We start from the raw sequence: 20,122 nt of genomic DNA on the forward strand, positions 1-20,122 counted from the left end.
AAGTACTTGAATGGGCGCAATGTTGCAGAAATAATGTTGACGCGCGCGAAGTGGGTTAAGGAGAGGGTGGTGAACGGACAGGCAGACAAGTTTTAGCAACTGAAGGATACCACATGCATACATATGTGGCACTTATTTGGTTTACTGCGTATAAGTGTATATTAAGCGCGAAATTTCAATTACATACAACAATTATTACCGTTGTACTTTTACGATTGTTGATAATTGTTTCGATGGATTCAAGTGATTTAAGTTGACTGCGAAGAAATTTATGCGACAATGTATGGCAGAAGTGTCAATTGTGTACAAAGGGACCAATCTACCAATATATTTTAATGTGGCTGATCTATGGATCATTGTTGAGGTTGACCATTGCGAAGGACAAAATTCGACACATGTGTTTGATTATTGAGGCTTTTGAACTTCATTAGAAGCGATTGTGACTATTGTCGAACTTAGTTAAGGATTAAAAGCTAAAGCTATCACATCTAAGCAGCTACGTTTGGGAGTTTGAACGATTTTTTAAGGAAACTTGGAATTTAATTTTATAACTACTGACTGACCTGAGGTGATTTCAAACCTATCGCTAAGTTGAAAGAAAATTCAGTAGTTAGAAGCCATCCAGATATAGGCTACAAAAAGCCGATTTGTCTAGCTGCTAGCAAAAATATATATAGAAAATGTATACTTCTACACACAGCATCTAAGTGACCTTAGCCAAGCTAACATATAGAAAGCTGTTTTGAGAAAGCCACTATTGAAGGTAAAGTAGTAGTTTTTCTAGTTTAACGACATATACGACGTCATAAATTTTTAGGAAACTTAAGTTGGTACAAACATAAGTAGTGTGGAATAATATTTTCGTGGTTGATGGTGACAATGGAAGCCCCGAGTGTTCTCTAGGTGATCCACTTGGTTTCATCCCCCCGCTCATTTACCCCCTTAACTGGAAACACAAAAAAGGTAAAAAGTAGAAATTTTTAAATTTTCACTTTTTTGTTGATTGCCACTCACCTGTTCAACCTATATCTTAGATGGAGACGAAAGTGTTTTTAGAAACACAAATCATTTTCCCACATTTTAACACGACCCATTATAAGTTCTGGAACTTCTCAGCGCTGATATAAAGCAACAACTATTACAGAGGATATGCTAAAAGACACTCTATCAAAAAAAAAAAAAAAACATAGAAATCATCCAATCCTTAACTGTCTGAATGTAATCAAATTTGAGCTCGAACTGGTATATTTAAAATGTGCCTGCAAACCGAATCGATAAATATTTTTTTTAGATTTTTTTGTTCGTATGAAGTTTGATCTCCATAAGTCAATTGATATGTGTTTGGCAGTTTTTTGCTTGAGACGCGAAAATTGTGTCTGGCGATTTTAACTATAGAAAAAATTTAACCACAACTTTGCTTGAAATTGTATATTTTCAGTGGAATCACGACTACGGAAATGTCGCAAATGTTGCAGAAGTGTTTATATATAGAATATTTAGCTCCCGATATGTAAATTCTGTAAAAAAAAATGGAAACCGATATTTGCTAACTGACATCCAGAGCTTACCCGGGAATTCTAAATAGAAGACGATGGTACTGGCGTTCCATTACCCGACAAAGAGTAAGCAAGAATTCAAATGAGGCGGCGAGAAGCTGAAATACATAGTACTCCAACCAATTCGCAAAAGGGCTGAATTTGCAAACTATATCGAATTTCGTGGTATAAAGTAAAAAAGTTCGTTCGGTTTTTATCTAAGAGATGGCGTTATTGTCCATAGTATTATATATATTTTACAATTTCTCTTCGATCAAGGCGAAAAAGCAGCCAAAGCGACGGAAAAAATTAATTTAGTTTATGGGCCCGATACTGTAAACGAACGTGTAGCACCTAAGTGGTTTGCTAGGTTCCGTTCCGGTAATTTCGATTTCAAAGATGCACCACGTGTCGGGAAGCCTGTCGTCGAAAATTGCGATAAAATCATGGAAATAGTGGAAACAGACCGTCACGTGAGCACTTATTTAATTGCTGAGGAACTAAAGATAAGCCAGAAAACCGTTTGGAACCATTTGCATAACCTTGGATTCAAAAAGAAGCTCGATGTTTGGGTGCCACACGAACTAACGCAAAAAAACACGATGGACCGAATTTCCATCTGCGAATCGCAACAAAATCGACCCGTTTCTGAAGCGGATTGTGACTGGCGATGAAAAATGGGTCACTTACGACAACATCGAGCGCAAACGGTCGTGGTCAAAGCTCGGGGAAGCGGCCCAGACGGTGGCCAAGACCGGATTGACGGCCAGGAAGGTTTTGCTGTGTTTTTGGTGAGATTGGCAAGGAATCATCTACTACGAGCTGCTCCCCTATGACCAAACGCTCAATTCGGCTCTCTACTGCCAACAACTGGACTGCTTGAAGGCAGCACTCATCCAGAAGAGGCCATCTTTGATCAATAGAGGCCGAATTGTGTTCCATCAGGACAACGCCAGGTCACACACGTCTTTGGTGACGCGCAAGAAGTTCCTGGAGCTCGGATGGAAGGTCCTAATGCACCCACCTTATAGTCCGGACCTGGCACCAAGTGTTTACCATCTTTTCCTGTCCATGTCGAATGCGCTTAATGGTGATAAATTAGCCTCAAGAGAGGCCTATGAAAATTGGCTCTCCGAATTTTTTGCCAATAGGGACGCAGCCTACTACGAGAGGGGTATAATGAAGTTGGCATCTCGTTGGCAACAAGCTTACGAACAAAACGGCGCATATTTGACTTAAATCGGACAAATGCACACAAAGTTATCATCTTTTGAAAAATCAATAAAAAACCGAACGAATATTTTACTTTACCTAATATTATCAATGCGCCAGTGAGTAGTACTAATTTTTATAAAAAAACACTTTCATTTTTGACTTTTGTTATAAGAGCATGTCAGCTAATCTATTTAAATTAAAATTTCTTACCTTCCTACCTTAAAGAGTTAGTTACACATCATTAACCTTTCACTTTATACATTATGGGTATATTACAAAACTCATATAATCGTCATGCTTATCATTACTTACAACAAAAAGAAGGGGCAATCACGCCTAAAAGCTAACTTAACAAAATGAAACAGACTAAACGCATAATTTGTACTATAACAGTAATAAAGAAACGTGGATTGTCAAATATGCTTTTTTTAGGATTGGATCATTCCCTCTTTCTGTTTAGTTCACTGCCAAGCCAACTGTCATTGTAGAAAATCAGGTTTCACTAAATTTCGTGCAGACTTAACAAATTTTTCTATTATCAAACTATTAGATTTCATTGTTAACATTTATTTAGATCGGATCGCCTATTGTTCGTTGCACATTCTGTTTGTTTAACGTCGTGTGGCAGCGTGGCAAGGGTACTGAGTTATAGTGAATATATATATATATATATATATATATAAATAGTATATATATTTATTGTATGTATGTATGTATGTGAGTGTTCACATTGAAATCGATGCGATATTTTGCGTTCAATTCGCATACAAAGCTGCTAGAATATTAACAAAGCAAAAATATAAGCAACGGTAACTTAATATGCCGCGTGACTTTTACCGGAACTGCAATAAGACATCGCCTTTACAACACCTTACACGTACCATATGTATGTATGTAAGTACACATGTGCTCAAATTTCGTAAACAGATGTCAAAATTTGGTAGTTAGGTCTCAAAGAAGGACTACTTTTTTATTGTTTTGAGGATAAGGAATTTCAGAGTCAAAGAATTAGGAAAACAATGTCTAGTATTTTAACGTATACACAGATTAATTTCGTGATATACTATTTTTAGAAAAACCCTATCTTAACAGAAAAAACTTTGACGAAATGTCGAATGTTGAGAGTGCTTCACTCTCTGACCAGTAGGACAAAGTGTTTATTAATAACGTAGCCTAACCTTATTTCTTAATTATATACCATACATTGATAATAGGAATATTTTTCCCTGAGAACTAACACGCGGTGTAAAATTCAATGACACTTTGTTGACAGCAATGCAATATCACAATCGAAATATCGAGAAAAATGCTTCAAACGACAAAAGGTTTTAAATTTCAATATTAATAATTGGTTTCAAATTGACTGACAAGCACAAAGGTTTTGATTTGACTCGAAAGTGTTATCAATAGTTGGTACAAAAATTCCAAAATTAAATGACAGTAATTTGACAGAGACTGTCAATAAATTTGGCATTATGAAAACCGCACATAATATAGAAACGGTAGTTACAAAGAAAACATCTTTAATGAAAATAGGTATTTTAGGTGTTACCTTGTTGAAATAGTAGATAAATGTATGGTAGCAAATCGCCTTTTTTAAAAAAAGAAAAATTTTGACCAAATTATGACGAGTTTTCGACAAATACCCCAAATCTTGTTGCATTATACTTAGTAGTAAATTTTTGAATGGCAATTTCTTTTTTTTTTTTTTTTGTTCTACGTAGGTTGCGTTTTCCAAATTTCGAACCACTTTTGCCACTCGGATTGAGGAATGGATGTGTACCACTCATAATTTACTGTTCTGCGTTGTTCTAGTGGTATGGTTGCGACATGTTTAGTTTTTCTAAAAAAACAGACAACCATTTGCTTGGAAAAGCTTCGAACGCGAACAACTTTTGTTGGATTCGTCTTATCTAGAAACACCCATACAGTGGACTGCTGTTGACTTTCGGGCTAATACGCTTAAATCCACGATTTATCACTTGTGACGATGTCATAGACTTGTTTCGAAGCACCGTTATTGTATTTTTATTTTTACATTTTTCTCGATCAACCGTGAACAATTTTCAAATTTTTATGCAATATTGAATATATGCTGGTTCCATTAATGGCTATAGTTGTCTCAATCTTACGATAGGTCACTTGACGTTATTGCAATATCAGTTTGCGCACAGCATCAATGGTAGGAGGGCAGGCACAACTTATTTTCAACGACCTTCACGAAATTCGTCTTGGAGTAATCTACGACCTCAATGGAATTCACCATATCATCAATAAGCACTGGTCCTTGTTTGCACTTCATTGTCAAAAATTGAATTAAGTTCATTGATGCTGTTGCTGAGTTAACCCACGTCGAAAATTGTAAAAAACTATCCGCGCGAAATTGTTCGCGATTTAATTCCATATTTTGACTGAGGTGAATATTTTAAGTTACTGTAAACAACACAAATAGCGCTCATCTGTCAAAACGGTTTGAGTATGTGTAACATCAAAAATGTCAAACTTTACGATAAACTCGTTAGTTGCCAGATTAGTGTTCTCAAATCCCGAAATATAAAAGGCAAACTACGTAAATGACATTAGTTAAGATTAAGGCCTCTAGTTATATAAGCATCATGATGTATGACATTTATATGTACTATTCTTTTCGGTGTAACTTTTTGAGTCCATAATGTTAAGGTTAGAGCTATCACAGATTAATTTTGTTTCTAATTGCAGTAAAAGTTTCCATATTTTTCTATGAAGACTCGGACGATTTTTTTTCATCAAAACCGATATTATAATCGAATATCATGTAAATAAGATTTGGTTCAGATTGAATTGTCTAAATAGTCAGTAAAAGTTGAAGGTTAGTTATTTGGACGTAAGATGTCTAGTTGCATTCATTATAGCTATAAATTGTATAAAGATATTACTTTAAAATTTCATAATACAATTTTACTGAAGTTGGAAGTTTTTTCCAACTTTTTCCCTGAAGTATTCGGTTATAACCTATATCCATTAACCTAAGCTATTAACCAAAGGATTGAAAAGTGAAACAGTAACTAGTGGCAGAACAAGTCAAAAGCAACTAGTTTTACCTTAAACTTTCTAAGACACTACAGGATATTTTTTTGCATGCCTTGTATTCATTTTGGGTGTGCTACGTCCGTCATGTACTGTAAGACGTTCGACACGAAAGAACTGACTGCACAATTTCAATATTTACTTAAGAATATTGAATGGTTGCCACAACATCGTTGCATGCGACATTTACTTGTGCTCGCCTCTGCACCGTAACGGTATTGTATTATATTTTAGATAGGTACGAAGTCATGTGGGATGCCTGCAATATTTTCTTTTATTATTTTACTCTCATTTTGTTTATTATTGTTGGCTTTGTTGTCAACGCTACCGTTTTGCTTGTATTTTTGTGTAGATTTTTTCTTCCTTCATTTATGCCACTTTTGTTGCACTATGCCCGGCTCGTTGTGGATGTATGAAACATATTAGTTTTCCTCGCTACCATTGTCATCGACTCCACTATAGTCGCAGTTGTTTAGAGACTATTTTCTATTGTACTTTACTGCATTCTTTATTTTTGGGTTTGTGGCAAGGCAGCAAACAAAGGAGTGGGCGTGGCATGTTAACGTATGTACGAACTTATGTCTTAGGACACTTTGCGACCATTTTTCGCTCGTTTTTTTTTTTTTTAGTTTATTATTTCCCATTCACTTTTAGCCCGTTGTTAGTGGCATAGAGTAGTACCGTTGTGTTTGTCTCTTCTGTCCACTGCATTTCTGTTGTATTTTCACGCTTTTATTAGTTCATTGTTCCCTGGTTTATTATTGTTATGCTTAAATTTTTTCGTTTGTTTATTGTTATTTTTTCTGTTGTGTTATTATGGCTTTTTTGTAATTTTTTCTTTGTTTAGATTGTTAGACTTTTTTTTGGCGTTTACCTTTAATATCAAGTTTGTTGATTTTTTTGTTTGAAAAAAATATTTCAAATATTGTTGAAAACGAATGAAAGAGGAATGAGGTAAAAAAAAAATATACGAAATTGCCTTTTGGTTACGAATTGCGAGATTTTTAATGTAGGCGTCTTCGAATTGCCACGCGGTATGTTTGAGCTTTTCGCTCTTGTCAAAAAATGTAAAAGCAATGACAAAGTAATCCAGTTGAATTCAATAGCCTATAGTTGCCTATGTTGATACCTTATTAAGCTCTAAGGATCTACTTGTACATTATATTTAACTAATTATATCAGTCTATATATCAGTCTATGCGATTTATACCAGTTGTTGTTCATTTCACAACTCTCTAAACTGCCGTGACTCGAAAATATCTGCTTCTCGTACAAAATATTCTACTAGGTTTATACCAGTTAATTATACGATTTTCTAAATAATAGGAAATGGAAGATTGGCTTTAGTGTATTACACCAGTCTACTTGATTTATTTATACCAGTGGTTTGTTCGATCAGGCATTCTCTAGCTATGCCGAACCGAAGCTAGTAAATTCTCTATAAAATATTCTAATGAATATACCGAGAACCGAAGATACATTTTTCTCTATTATAGTATTCTATTTTACTTACACCAGTTGCTTTTTATACGATGCCCATCTCTAAACGTAATCCATGACAGATTTCATTTTATAATGTTGACTTGATGTTTATACTATCCGACATTCTCTAAACTTTGCCGATAAGACCAGAGTACATTCTTCATAAAATATTGTAATTAATAATAGTTATGTAACACTGCAGAAAAGATTATATTCTAATCAACATGAATTATCTGAGCTTAAGCTCTGACTCGATTTAAGTATAAAAAAATATATTCGAGCTCATTTTCGGAGTCGAAAAATTTTATGTAAACTCCAGATAACTTCTTTTAATGAGACTGATTATTTCAATATTCGTAAATGATGTCAGTAATTACGAGCGTATAAAATAGACGCTATCCTTAGCACTGCTTAGAACATTTTACAAAAGTATTGAACAAATATATAGACAAAGTGCACCGAAACAAAGGGTAAGGAAACCTCGTCTGACGCCAAGCATTCTTTGCAATAAAATTACCAATATGCTATGGCATCTACTTATACATATTTCACGGTTGACTTGTATCAAGAAGCTCCGCCTATAGATTGTTTGAGTGTTAAGATTAACCGATATGGGTTGATTTGTCCAGTGGATGGCACTCATACAAATCACTCAGCTTTGGCGGCCAATTTTCGCTGCATTAATTAATGGATGGTTCCTCCCTTTTCGTCTAAGAACTTCTTAACACTCAAGCCTATTATTAAATTATTACGCAATTTCACTACCTTGAAATTTTTAATTTCTCTCTACAAATGGAATGCTTTTCAAATTTCACTTAAAAATGTCATTTATTGGTTTTGTGTCTTCTTGAATAATTTCAACAAAGCTTACTCCATAAATGGATTAACATAGAATTGCTTTTGTAATAAAATTGAATTTCATTATAATCGTATATATGATATAAATATATAAAATTCGTGTATAGACAACAATAATAGAAAGCATTTTGAAAGTTCAGTTAATACGAGACATCACGCAGTGCTACCATTGCAAAATATAATTTATTTTCCTTTATTGCAATTATTGTGCTATTTAGCTTTAGTAAAATAGTCGTTAAAGTAATAGTTTTTTATTAAAAATTAATGAAAGGTATTAAAATTAAACTGTAGGCCCTATGTATATACAGCTCTGCGTAAGTTTCATAAGCTTAGCAAAGTTTTTTGTGAAGCCAAAACTCAGAACTTGATCAGTTTAACTCTGCCTTTTAAATTAATATTAGAACCTAAAATGTTACTGGGAGCAAGTAGCGCCTTTAATTCAAAATTTTTTTTTTATCCGAACTATCATGCAAGCGCCATAGCGGCGTTAGCTATCTTTGATTGCTCAAGCTTGGAGAGTGGCGAACCGAACAAACAATTGGTATAAAGTGGCATAAGAATAAGTAAGTGAATATAGAATAAGATGATATTACAATATGAATTTTCTTGTGTTGAATTCAACTATACAACTTTGTTGTTGTTTTCGAACGGAAATATATTTCACAATAGAGCAAAGCTCAGCCTTACAGGTTAGACAAATGACGGAGGAAACGGTTACTTGAAAACACTGAAACACTTTTTTAACTTCTCTTGGCCTAAGAAAATCCTAATTTTTTCAATTAATTTTTAATTTAAAAGGAAATATGGCTTACGATTGAAAATTTAGCCTTCACCTCAGGATCTGGTAATTAAAAGAGCCTGATTGACTTCGTTGAGCTCTAAAGGCTACTTCGCAATCAAGAAAACCTAAATGAAGATTACTTATTTTGTGATTGGCAGAAGTTGCCTCCAGTATTATATGTGTATACTTTCTGGTGACGAAACATCGACCCAGGTCACTCCGAAGTTAAAAAAATGGGAGTAATGATATATTACATATATGAAAAATCTAAATAAATTCAAATAATTTATATTTTAACATCCAACTAGAGCAGGAAAATTTTAAGTTCGACCACTGATAATCTGGATTTCTAATACTAAGTATTTTTTAAATATCATCATCATCCAATATTCATTACCAATAAGATGAAATTCGATATGGTCGCTAAAACGGAGTGGTTACATATAATTAATTTATTGGTTTCCAATAAGCTATAAGGTAGTCAGATTAAAACTGTAGCACTTTTGTAAATATTTTAGCTGAATGCCGATATGAATATGTACACCCATTTATAAAAAATTACAAATATATGCGTGTCATTTTTACCACTGAACCACTTCTTGGGGTATTATGATGCGTTTTGCATTCAACATGGAAGTAGAGTATGGAATTAGCTCACACCTTATCGCGTGCCACATCGTCATTATTGTTTAAAATTAATGATTTAATCATGATCGGAATATTTACGGAACACGAAAATATTGAGGCTTAATATAAATATAGAAGAGGGTTGTTGCAAACCAGGGGAGTTGTAATAAGTGGCAATATGATAAATTGTTGCAGAGTTAGGATATGCAAAAAGGGGTTGTTGGTGTGCAACACAATAACAAAAAGGCATACAAAATTATTATTTAATAAAAAAAGCGATATAGTCGAGGCATAAAAATTAAAAAATGCATTTATAATACCATCATTACGAGGATTATATGAAGAGGCAGCTTAAAGCGCAAATCTTTAACAAAAATTGGTTGACGAAATTCAGGTCAAGAGGGTAGAATGAAAAAAATTCTAGTTCATCGACTAAAACATCAAAAAAAATCCAGGATTAACCCAAAAGGTGCTTAAATATTGTTAGGTGTGCATTTGTAGTTATTTTGGCAGTGGTCTGTTTATACGAACTAACAGCTAATGTCATAAACTTTAGTAATTTGACCTTTTGAAACCATGAATAGTGCTACATGCCTTTGTTAGTATGAATATTGAACGGAAATTCAGCTAAAATAACAGCCTCCAATACGCATCGAAACAAGCAAAGAACTGGTTCAGTGAAAAAGTAGGCCTAGTACTACTTGAAATATAAGTTCGAGGTGATCTCACAAAATCTTAAAAGTAATCTACTTTCAATTAAGCTTCACCTACGTTATACATTTTGATAAAATGTCAGAAGTTTCATAGCGGCCACCTTTTATCTGATTACATATAAATTTTATATAGTTTAGCACACGTAGAATTATCGCACATTACAGAAATCTGAGAAATACAAACTCTCACATGAACTCACAGAAATCTCCATCTAGTTCTTTATGACTCGGAAGATTTCAGTTCTGTATAAAGGGCTGCTCTTCAGAGCCTTCCATACTTAGATTTGAGATAAGTGGAAGGATTACACTGTGGTTATTGGTGGAGCCTTCTCTAAAAATATTGAGGTGAACACTTAATCGAACAAGGAGTCACGAAGTTAAACTTTGGGAGGCGGAGATTCGTTGAATCTTTTAATGGAAGCTCACTTTCTTTATAATCCATCTACTGTAGAAATCTACCTTGAGGTGATGCAGGCAGAATTCATAAAATTTCGGATGTATGTCAACTAACCAGCGTGATTAGTTCATTCTAATGTATTAACGAGAGTTAGATCTCACAATAATGGCGGTCGGAAAAGGCTACAGAGAGTTTCAGGTAAACAGGAGACAGAATTCTCAAAATTATTTTTATAGGCTCCAATATCTTGCTGAATTTGGGGATTAGGACAAACTGGGCGAGGATATATAAGTGCAGAGGCTTCTCTTCCTTAAATGAAAGTACCTATCTTCAACCTTATAAGGTGAAATATATATGTAGTATTCAAATCAGGGAGCTTTCGGAAAAGCCAGTATAGAGATTAAGAAAAGAGCAGATGTGGCTATATGAGGGTAACTTATAATGTGTTAAGGGGGCAGAATTAAAGCTGCTGAAAAGGGTTAAACTCGGTGAACAGTTTGAACATGTACAACGAAAGTCTGTCGCTGGCTACTTAGAAAGATTTTGATAATTTGAAATTATCCGAAGCTTCAAATCTATAAAAGATGATTCAAATGGTTCAGAGCTCCTTGAGCTCTATAACTGGGGAAACTCTACAGCTGTAGCTTTCAGACCGTTGGAATTATCTCTCATTACCATGGGAATTATCTCAGCACTTCCTAATTGACCGTCTGCTTTTGGGCGCCTAAGTATACGACTAGTTAAAGAAAGGGAGTTCTCATTTCTTAAAATAGAAATCTTTCCATTTTGCGTTATTAACAGACTTGTGAGAATATATAATATAAAAATGCTAAGGCTGTTGTGCTTTATGCCTTATGACATTTCAGAAAAGATCTTTGAATCTGCCTGTCTAGAAATCTCAACCTCAACTAAACTAACTTTGCTGATTTGTAATTATAACGCGATCTCGACAAGCAAAAATACAAACGAGTTTATGCAAAGATAATAAAAAACGTTAACTTTGTGCATCGAAGCTATAATACCCTACAATCTTCAGAATTTGACTTTGATCGATCAGTTTGTATGGCAGCTACAATCTATAGTGGTCCGATAACGGCGGTGCCAAGATATGAACAACTTCTTGGGGAGAAAAGGACATGTGCAAAAATTCAGATCGGTATCTCAAAATTTCAGGTACTAATCCGCGTATATACAGATCATTTATGTATATTTTTAATAGGGTCTCCGAAATTTCCTTCTGAGTGACAAACTTAATATACTCTGTTCAGGGTATAAAAAATTTAGAACGATGAAGAATTAGGACTTTTCAAGCATTTTTGTGTCTTCTATAGAAATATTTAATGCTCTGAAAAACTTAATTAACATTTTTTTGCAAAAATGTTACTTTCTGTGCACTCTGTAAAATATATTTCACCAAAAAAACACAAATAAAAATATTTTAAAATAATATGATTTGCTTGTTGGCAAATAAAATCTAGCTTTTTAATCAAACAAATAGGATTAAGCAATCTTTGGGCACAACTTTAAAACTTTTGCAATTTTATTTGCTTGCTAAATTTGTTATGAAGCTATAAGGCATACAAAAACAGAGGCAACAACAATAAAGCAGCGCACAAAACTTCAAAGACATTTATTACGAGTGAAATCCGAAGTGAAATTGAATATTCATAAACAAAAAATATGCACCATTAAAAGCAAATGAGTGCCGTGGAAGGCCTGAGTATGCATGTATGTATGTGTGTGTATAGCGAATCAAGTTTGCACAAAAGCTTAGCAATTGCTTTGAGAAATAACTAAATGAAATGAAATCATATTTTCAGTCAAAACTTTCCTGGCAAATGAAAAGCAAAATGGACGGACGTGTTTTGTTGGCGAACGGCACTGCCTGCACGACCTCGACTGACAACAACTAACATCCACCAGGAAGCGCCTGCAAATATAGGGTGCGCAACAAAATGTAACACCCTGTAGGAGTAGTGGTGAGGCGTAGTAAATTTAATCTAGTTACCAAAACAAAAATCTCGACTACAATCGGGCGACAACAACAACAACAACAGCGTATTTAAATTACTTGTCCAATGCAATGCAACGCAGTTTAGTAGTAAACAATATTTGTATGTATAGGGTGTGTGTATATGTATGCGTTGGTGTGCTAGTGTATTTTAGTAGCCCGTAGCGAGAAGTGGCAGCACAAAATGAAACTTTGTCCAATTAAAAGTAAACAAAAATTTAATTACGTAGCCAAAGTACCAACACACACACAGACAGACAGCCAGGCACACAACAGCAAGGGCAAACAACAATAAGAAAGAAAAACACAAGAAAAAACGTTAACTTCGGTTGCATCAAAGCTATAATACCCTTCACAAATAAAAAAAATTCCATACAAGGACCTGATTTTGATCATTCAGTTTGTATGGCAGCTATATGCTGTAGTGGTCCGATCTTAACAAGTTGTTCGGAAATTGTAGAGTTTTCAAGGACATTAATCTGTGCCAAATTTCGTGAAAATATTTCATTAAATAAAAAAGTTTTCCATACAAGGACATGATTTTAATCGTTTTGTTTGTATGACAGCTATAAGCTATAAGCTATAGTGATTCGATATCCACGGTTCCGACAAATGAGCAGCTTGTTGCGGAAAAAAGGACGTGTGCAAAATTTCAGATTGATATCACACAAACGAACATGACTAAATCGACTCAGCTCATCACACTGATCATTTATGTGTATACTTTATAGGGTCTCCGACGTTTCCATCTGGTTTTGGCAAACTTACCATAATATACCCTGTTCAGGGTATAAAAACTTTACATTGCACTGCATCCATTGTGTACTAATGCAGGCGTGCTCATTGTAGCTGTTGTTGTTGTTGGCGGTAGTGGCAAAAAGCCAAAGCCCAAAGCCAGTCAGTCAACGTTAGGCAACGTGATTGGTGGGCAGTGGATCACTCGGTGGGTGTGTGTATGTGTGTGTGATTGCAGTTGAAACGCCACTGAAATTCAATTACTACTACAACAATAACAACAGCAAACAGGCCGTGTATCTCACATTTATTTCAGCGCAATTTTATTTGTGTTTGTCTGAGTGTGTGTGTGTGTGTGAATATTGTTATTCAAAAAATAAACTCGGTGAACAAAGCCGTCACTTGGCTGGGTCAAAGAGTCAATACACACTAAATACACACACACACACACAGACAGAGTTACACTGATGTAGCGCTTGTGACAATACAAGCATAAATAAGTAAATACGCAATGGCTTCTGCTGTAGAATGACAGAACAATGGCTGGCAGCTATGCAAATGAGTTTGTGTACGTGCGAAAAGGTGAAATCGTTGGTGGGAGGGGGCGGGGTGCATGGCAACTTGATGGCCAACCAACTCGTGGCCAATATTGAATTATAAGCAACACACACACATCTATGCGTACATACATATTTACAATAGAATTGGAGCAAAGTGCGTTTGCTGCGGTACCGTTATAAATCTGTATTTGTGTTTGTGGGTGTGCGTAAACACCTTCGTGCACTTGCACAAAAGTGTGGAAAATTTTAAGAAATTTTAGTTTTCCAAAGTTGAAATTATGTAGTTGATTATTTACTTGGCAAAAAATAATATTACACCTTCGCATATTAATTAATAGAAATATTAAACTCTACTTTCAAGGACAATTTAAAATGTTTGAAAGTTTGACAGAAATGTTAAAATTGTTTTTCACGTAACAGGGTTGTTCAAACTAATAAGAAGAGAGGTGGCAAAATTCAATATGTATCTTTGAATTAATTGTTTTTACGAAGATCCGATTTGACACCGTAAAGCACCTGCTATATAAACGTGACCGCCTATGAAATGAGAAAAAAAAGTGGATGATGCTTATATTTATACCCTGAACAGGGTATATTAAGTTTGCCACGATATTTATAACAGCCAGAAAAAGTCGTCGGAGATCCTATAAGATATATATATATAGGTACATGATCAGCATGACGAGCTGAGTCAATTTAGCGATGTCCGCCTGTCTGTCCGTCTGCCTGTATATACGCGAACTAGTCTCCCAATTTCCGAGATAGCGATAAAAAAAATGTTGCACACTTTCTTTTCTTTCTAAGAAGCTACTCAGTTCGCGAAGCCGCCGATATCAAACTACTATAGCATATAGTTGCCATACAAACTGAACGATCGGTATCAAGTCCTTGTATGGGAAACTTTTTTATTTAAAAAGATATCTGCACGAAATTCGGCATGGATTATTTTCCAAACCAACGGTACATTCACCAAAAAAAATTGTTCAGATCGGACTACTATAGCGTATAGCTGACTAATCAAAATCAAGTTTTTGTACGGAATCTTTTGTATTTGTGAAGTGTATCATAGCTTCGGTGAACCCGAAGTTAACGTTTTTTTTTTGTTCAGGCTATATAAGCAGCTTTGAATTGGGTTCAATTTGCATTTTCTGAAAATATTTACTATAGCAATGTATATATAGTTTATGCCATCAGAAAATAGAGATTTTAACAAACATAAAGCTGATATTTTGGCGTGAGAAGTTTAATTGAAATTGGGTTTTTTTGGTTTTAAGTTGAAATAAGGTTTGCTCATTAATATTTTAAATAAAAAAAAATAAAGTATGTTTGGGACATAAGAAGGTAAGTTTACACCAAATTTCGTAAACGTTTTTTTTTTTTTTGTTTTGTAAAATATAAAAAGAAAAATCCCAAACACTTGGATATTTGAATTTTTCACATAAATTTTGAGATTTTGTGAAAATGTTGTTGATACAAAAGTTGTAGGTCTTCTCATTACCTACAACTTTGCAATATAAAAATTTTCTATAGGACGCGTAGTTTTTCCGGTAATCGAGCTAAACCATTTTTACCCCTAAAAAAATCAACTACGCCCCTTCCGTTCCTCTTCCCGACCTCAAATCGCCCGTAGATTATTTTTTGTGTCATTTTTGCTATTTATCTTTCGTTTTAAATGGGTTTCAACCTGCTATGATTTTTTTTGTTTTCAAAAATTATCTAACATACTCTAATAAAAAAACTCAAATTATCTACAAAAAAATTTTAATAGTTATAGCTAATAGGTTTTTATGAAGTTTCGAAATTTCTGTCGGTTTGGATTTTGTTTTCATTGAATTTCGATGTGAGCGAAAGTTGGGACTAAACAAAATTCAGTAAAAAAATATATTTCTTAAAAAAAAACTAAATTTAATTGAGGTACAAGTATTCTTGATAATTCGGTGACTAGCACAATCCAAACAGTAAAACGGAAAATTTCTTCCAACTTTTTTGCCTTAATGGAATCCAAATCCATTTCTCTAAAAACAAAGAACAAATAAATGTCTTTAGAAATATAATTACATTGAATAAGCAGAAACCGAATACTGATATTATTTAGAAAAAATTAAAACAATTTCAACACAATACAAAAACAAAAAAAGAAATATGCAAAATCGAAAATTGTTTTCCCTCAAGTTCTCAAACACATTCAAATGAAAAAGTTTCTCAACAAATTACAAAATAAAACAAGTTAAATTAAATTTTGCACAATCAAAAGAAAGCAGTCACAGGACATGGCAAGGACGACAAGCAGCTGAGATAACGGTAGCGTGACAGAAAAAGTGGAGAGTGAAAATAAAAGTAGAGAGAAGAGTAGGAGCCGAGTACCCAAAAGTGAAGTGGAGCGCAACAAGCCAACAACAACAACGACACGCACACACATACACACCGCAGTGTCTGCAACGATAAAACGGAGGATACAAGTTGAAAATGCAAATAACAACAACAACAATAAATATGCAGTAAAATTGCAAAACTAGAAAAAGCTGTCGACAAAGCGAAATATAAATTTCGAATTTAACGAAACGGAATGACAGCAGGAAGAGTACAAGGCGAACACATCAAGCGTAACGCACGGAACACCGATATATCTGTATGTATGTATTTATGTATGCGAGAGTATGTAGACGTTGTACAATAGCAGTGTGCGGTGGGAGTGCCCTACTGTGGCACAAAGTTTGAGGCGACGATTTTAAATTTCTGCTGCAGTTTTGAATAAACAAACAAATACGCAAAAGGTGTATGCAAAATGGCTACAACAATAACAAAAATAACGTTGGTTAGTCGTAGCGCTGTGGTGGCAGCTCAACCGTGACGAAGAGATTTGCCAAAGAGAAGCGAGCAACTAAAAAAGGATAAGCTACAAAATAATTGTAGCGGAACGAAAATTCGAAAATTCGAAAAATGTTTATAGGAATGATATTGAATTAAAATAAAGTAAAATTAAATGAAAAAGTGTAAAAGAAATAAAACAAAAATTAAAAAAAAAAAAAATAAACAAACATTAAAAAAAAATACACAAAAATTAAAAAAAAATTAAAAAAAAAATAAACAAAAAATAAACAAAAATTAAAAAAAAAAAATAAACAAATAATAAAAAAAATAAACAAAAATTTAAAAAAAATTAACAAGAATTGAAAAAAAAATTATAAAAAATTAACGAGAATTAAAAAAAAAATTATAAAAAATTAACAAGAATTAAAAAAAAAATTAACAAAAAAAATAAACACAAAGAAAAAATAAAAATAAAAAAATATATGTTTATAAAACAATAAAAAATGTATAAAAAACTAAAAAAATATTAATTAAAAATAAACACGAAAATACGAATTAAAAATTTGGAAAGTTTGTTTGAAGGAAAATTAAAAAGTATGTTAAAAACCGAATCGTCTGCTCGAAGTCCCACTGCTAAAACCATGTAGTCTGCAAGAGTTCAAATTCATTGGTTTTTTGCGAAAGACATAATATTTTGAGATCGGTCAAAGATATAATTGTTCGTATCTCAAGAACATTGCGAAAAAGTAGAGTGTACGATAATTATAGAATAGGACATGAACTACTACTTGAATACTGTAAAACTCTATCATTACAGCTAGGGTATAATTCTCTTGAAACGGTGTATATCCAATAAACATATTCCAGCCTTCATTAAACAATTTCTTTACATGGATCTACTTGACAAAAGCATTACACCATATGCTAAGGACAATCAACATGCTACTCATGGTGGTATATTGGAATAATAACAACATGAAATATGCAAGTCAGCGCCTGAGATCAAGACTTCGTTAGAACATAGTCAGTTTAAGGGTGTAACCGGCAAAATAGAAGAATCTAAGTTCCATTCAATACCTGTGCCGAGTTAGGGAAATGAGGATCGGATAGCCAAGTTTCAAAACTATTTCCAAAAATCTTCGCAATCGGGATGCTACCTACTGATAGGTGAAGAAACTCAGGAAAACCTGAGAAATCTTTCCAATTAGTTTGGCCATTAACATATTTTAGACAAACAAATGAAGCCTTAAAAGTCTTAAAAACCAATGAGAAATTTAATTATTTAACTGGTCTATATTTTAAATAGAGAAACTTTCGCAATCAAAGCAATTCTGCCTCATTAAAGCTACCAAACTTTAAAGACCTTGCAACAGCCTAAATGTATCGATAAATATACAAAAATTACAACGCACAAACATGTGAGGGCGTAACAGCCAACAACAGCGAAAACAGTAAACACAGCAACAACAACAACAACAAATGGCAATAAAACGCAGAATGGCGCAACACAAACAAATAAAATGGCAACAACAGCCAGGCAGACAATGGAGGTACAAATGGGGCGATTGGACAAACCCCCAAGCGCCCACACGCCGCACAACCGAGCAAATGCCCGTCAGCTACCAGGTAGTCAGGTAGCGGCGCGCGTTGCGGCGTTGGAAGCCTGGGCGGATTTAAGTCAGTTGGTACAATGCAAAAGTGCTGAAATTTGCATGAAAACATGCAAACAACAACGCCAGCAGTAACAAGAGCAAATTAACAAACAAAAATGCTGAAAAAAACAATCCGCGGTGCACGAAAGCGTGCAACTAGCAGTAAAATCGCGTTTGGCAATCATACGACAGGCAGGCGGCAGCAACGCGCGGCGGTTTAGTAGCAAGCGAAATAAGCACCGCGCAACATTAATGCTGTGGTGAGGCCGTTATGCGCGCAACGGCTATAAGGATTGTGGTGGCCGCTTACACCAACGGAAAGCCGCGTCGAGCCGCGCCGCGCACTACAACTCCAGGCAAGAGTGGTCGCATTCAAAGCTGCGAGCGCTAAAGCGTATGTGCATATGTATGCGCTGCGTTTTTATTTACACGACCGCGCCAGAGCTTGAAGCAGCCGCAACAATGGCTAAAACAGCTATAACAACAATAAATAAAGTAAAACGCTTATCCCTACCAAGCGTTGCGCACACACGTTTATTATTAGGAATATTGCGCTGCGCGTCGCATGCGGTTGCAGGTGACGGACGACAACAACACAAACAACCACTAAGAGAGCTTATTAAATGGTGGCGCTAGAACACGCCCTTTTTCGAACTCGCTCACTACACTGCGCTACGCAGCTGTAGGCTTATGCACGCGCACGCGCTCTGCACACCGCTCAACAACGCGCTGTGGTTGTCTCTTTCACGCGCTTTGCAGCAATTACGACTTTTCGAAGTTCGAAAAGTGGCATTTCCCCTACGCAGCGCAGACGTGCAGCCGCGCACCCTGTAAGCTGGCGAGACTCAGGCGAGCACATCAGCGCTCATATGTTCTCAAATCGTACGGACGTGTATGTAAGTCGGATTCTTGGAATTTACTCATAATTTCATGGACACACTGGCTTAAAAGGCGCACTGGTTGTTGACTTACCTTATCAGATCCGGTAGGCGTTCCAACACTTTGGGGTGGGTGTGCTTTTTCGTGTAGGACGGCGACATGGCCACTGTGCAGGCGAGCATTAGCTCGGTGGACAACTCGACAGGATGTTGCGGTGATTTTTCCTCGGGAAGCTGTGAAGAAAGAAAAAAGAAAATAGAAATAGCAGCAAGGCATATAAAGAAAAGAATGTGGAAAAGATATATATTTAAAAATAAAATGGATTATCTTGTTAAACGTATTGGCATTAAAACTGTTTCGCGAGCGGAAAAATATTAGACGATGGCAAAACGGAAGTAGAAACAATGAAAGTGGATGGAGACCAAGCAGAAGAAACCGTTAGCTGCAATGACGCAAGGTGTTCCAAGCGTAGAACAGCATGACTGACAAATGAAAACAAAAACAAAAAGAAATAAAGAACGCAAAGTGAAAATGTGCAAGGAAAGCAATAAAACAGTTCACTGCACATTAGGGTGGTTGAATAAAGTTTTGCTTCTCGATGAATTTAAAAATGTTAATGTGCACCACCCAAAAAGTAGTCTAACGGAGTTAAATCACATGATCTAGACAGCCAATTGACAGCTTAATTTCTTGATATGATTCGGTCCACATCAGGAAGAAACTTTTTTAGGATACCGAGTAGAGAAGCTTAAACCAAGTTCGACAATTTTGTTCATTTAGGTATCACCATTGATGAGTTC

General features: G+C 35.0%; 1 protein-coding gene across 1 annotated transcript in view; it reads right to left on the bottom strand.

Annotated features, from left to right (window-relative positions):
• Positions 1 to 20,122, bottom strand: part of ssp3 (short spindle 3) — a 93,813-nt gene that overhangs the window by 65,720 nt on the left and 7,971 nt on the right. The window contains exon 6 of the mRNA XM_014231964.3: positions 19,416 to 19,555. Within this exon, the coding sequence (XP_014087439.2) occupies positions 19,416 to 19,555 (140 nt within the window). The remainder of the gene's footprint in view (positions 1 to 19,415; positions 19,556 to 20,122) is intronic.

This window comes from Bactrocera oleae, chromosome 3 (assembly GCF_042242935.1).
Source record: "Bactrocera oleae isolate idBacOlea1 chromosome 3, idBacOlea1, whole genome shotgun sequence".
Classification (NCBI taxonomy): Eukaryota; Metazoa; Arthropoda; class Insecta; order Diptera; family Tephritidae; genus Bactrocera; species Bactrocera oleae.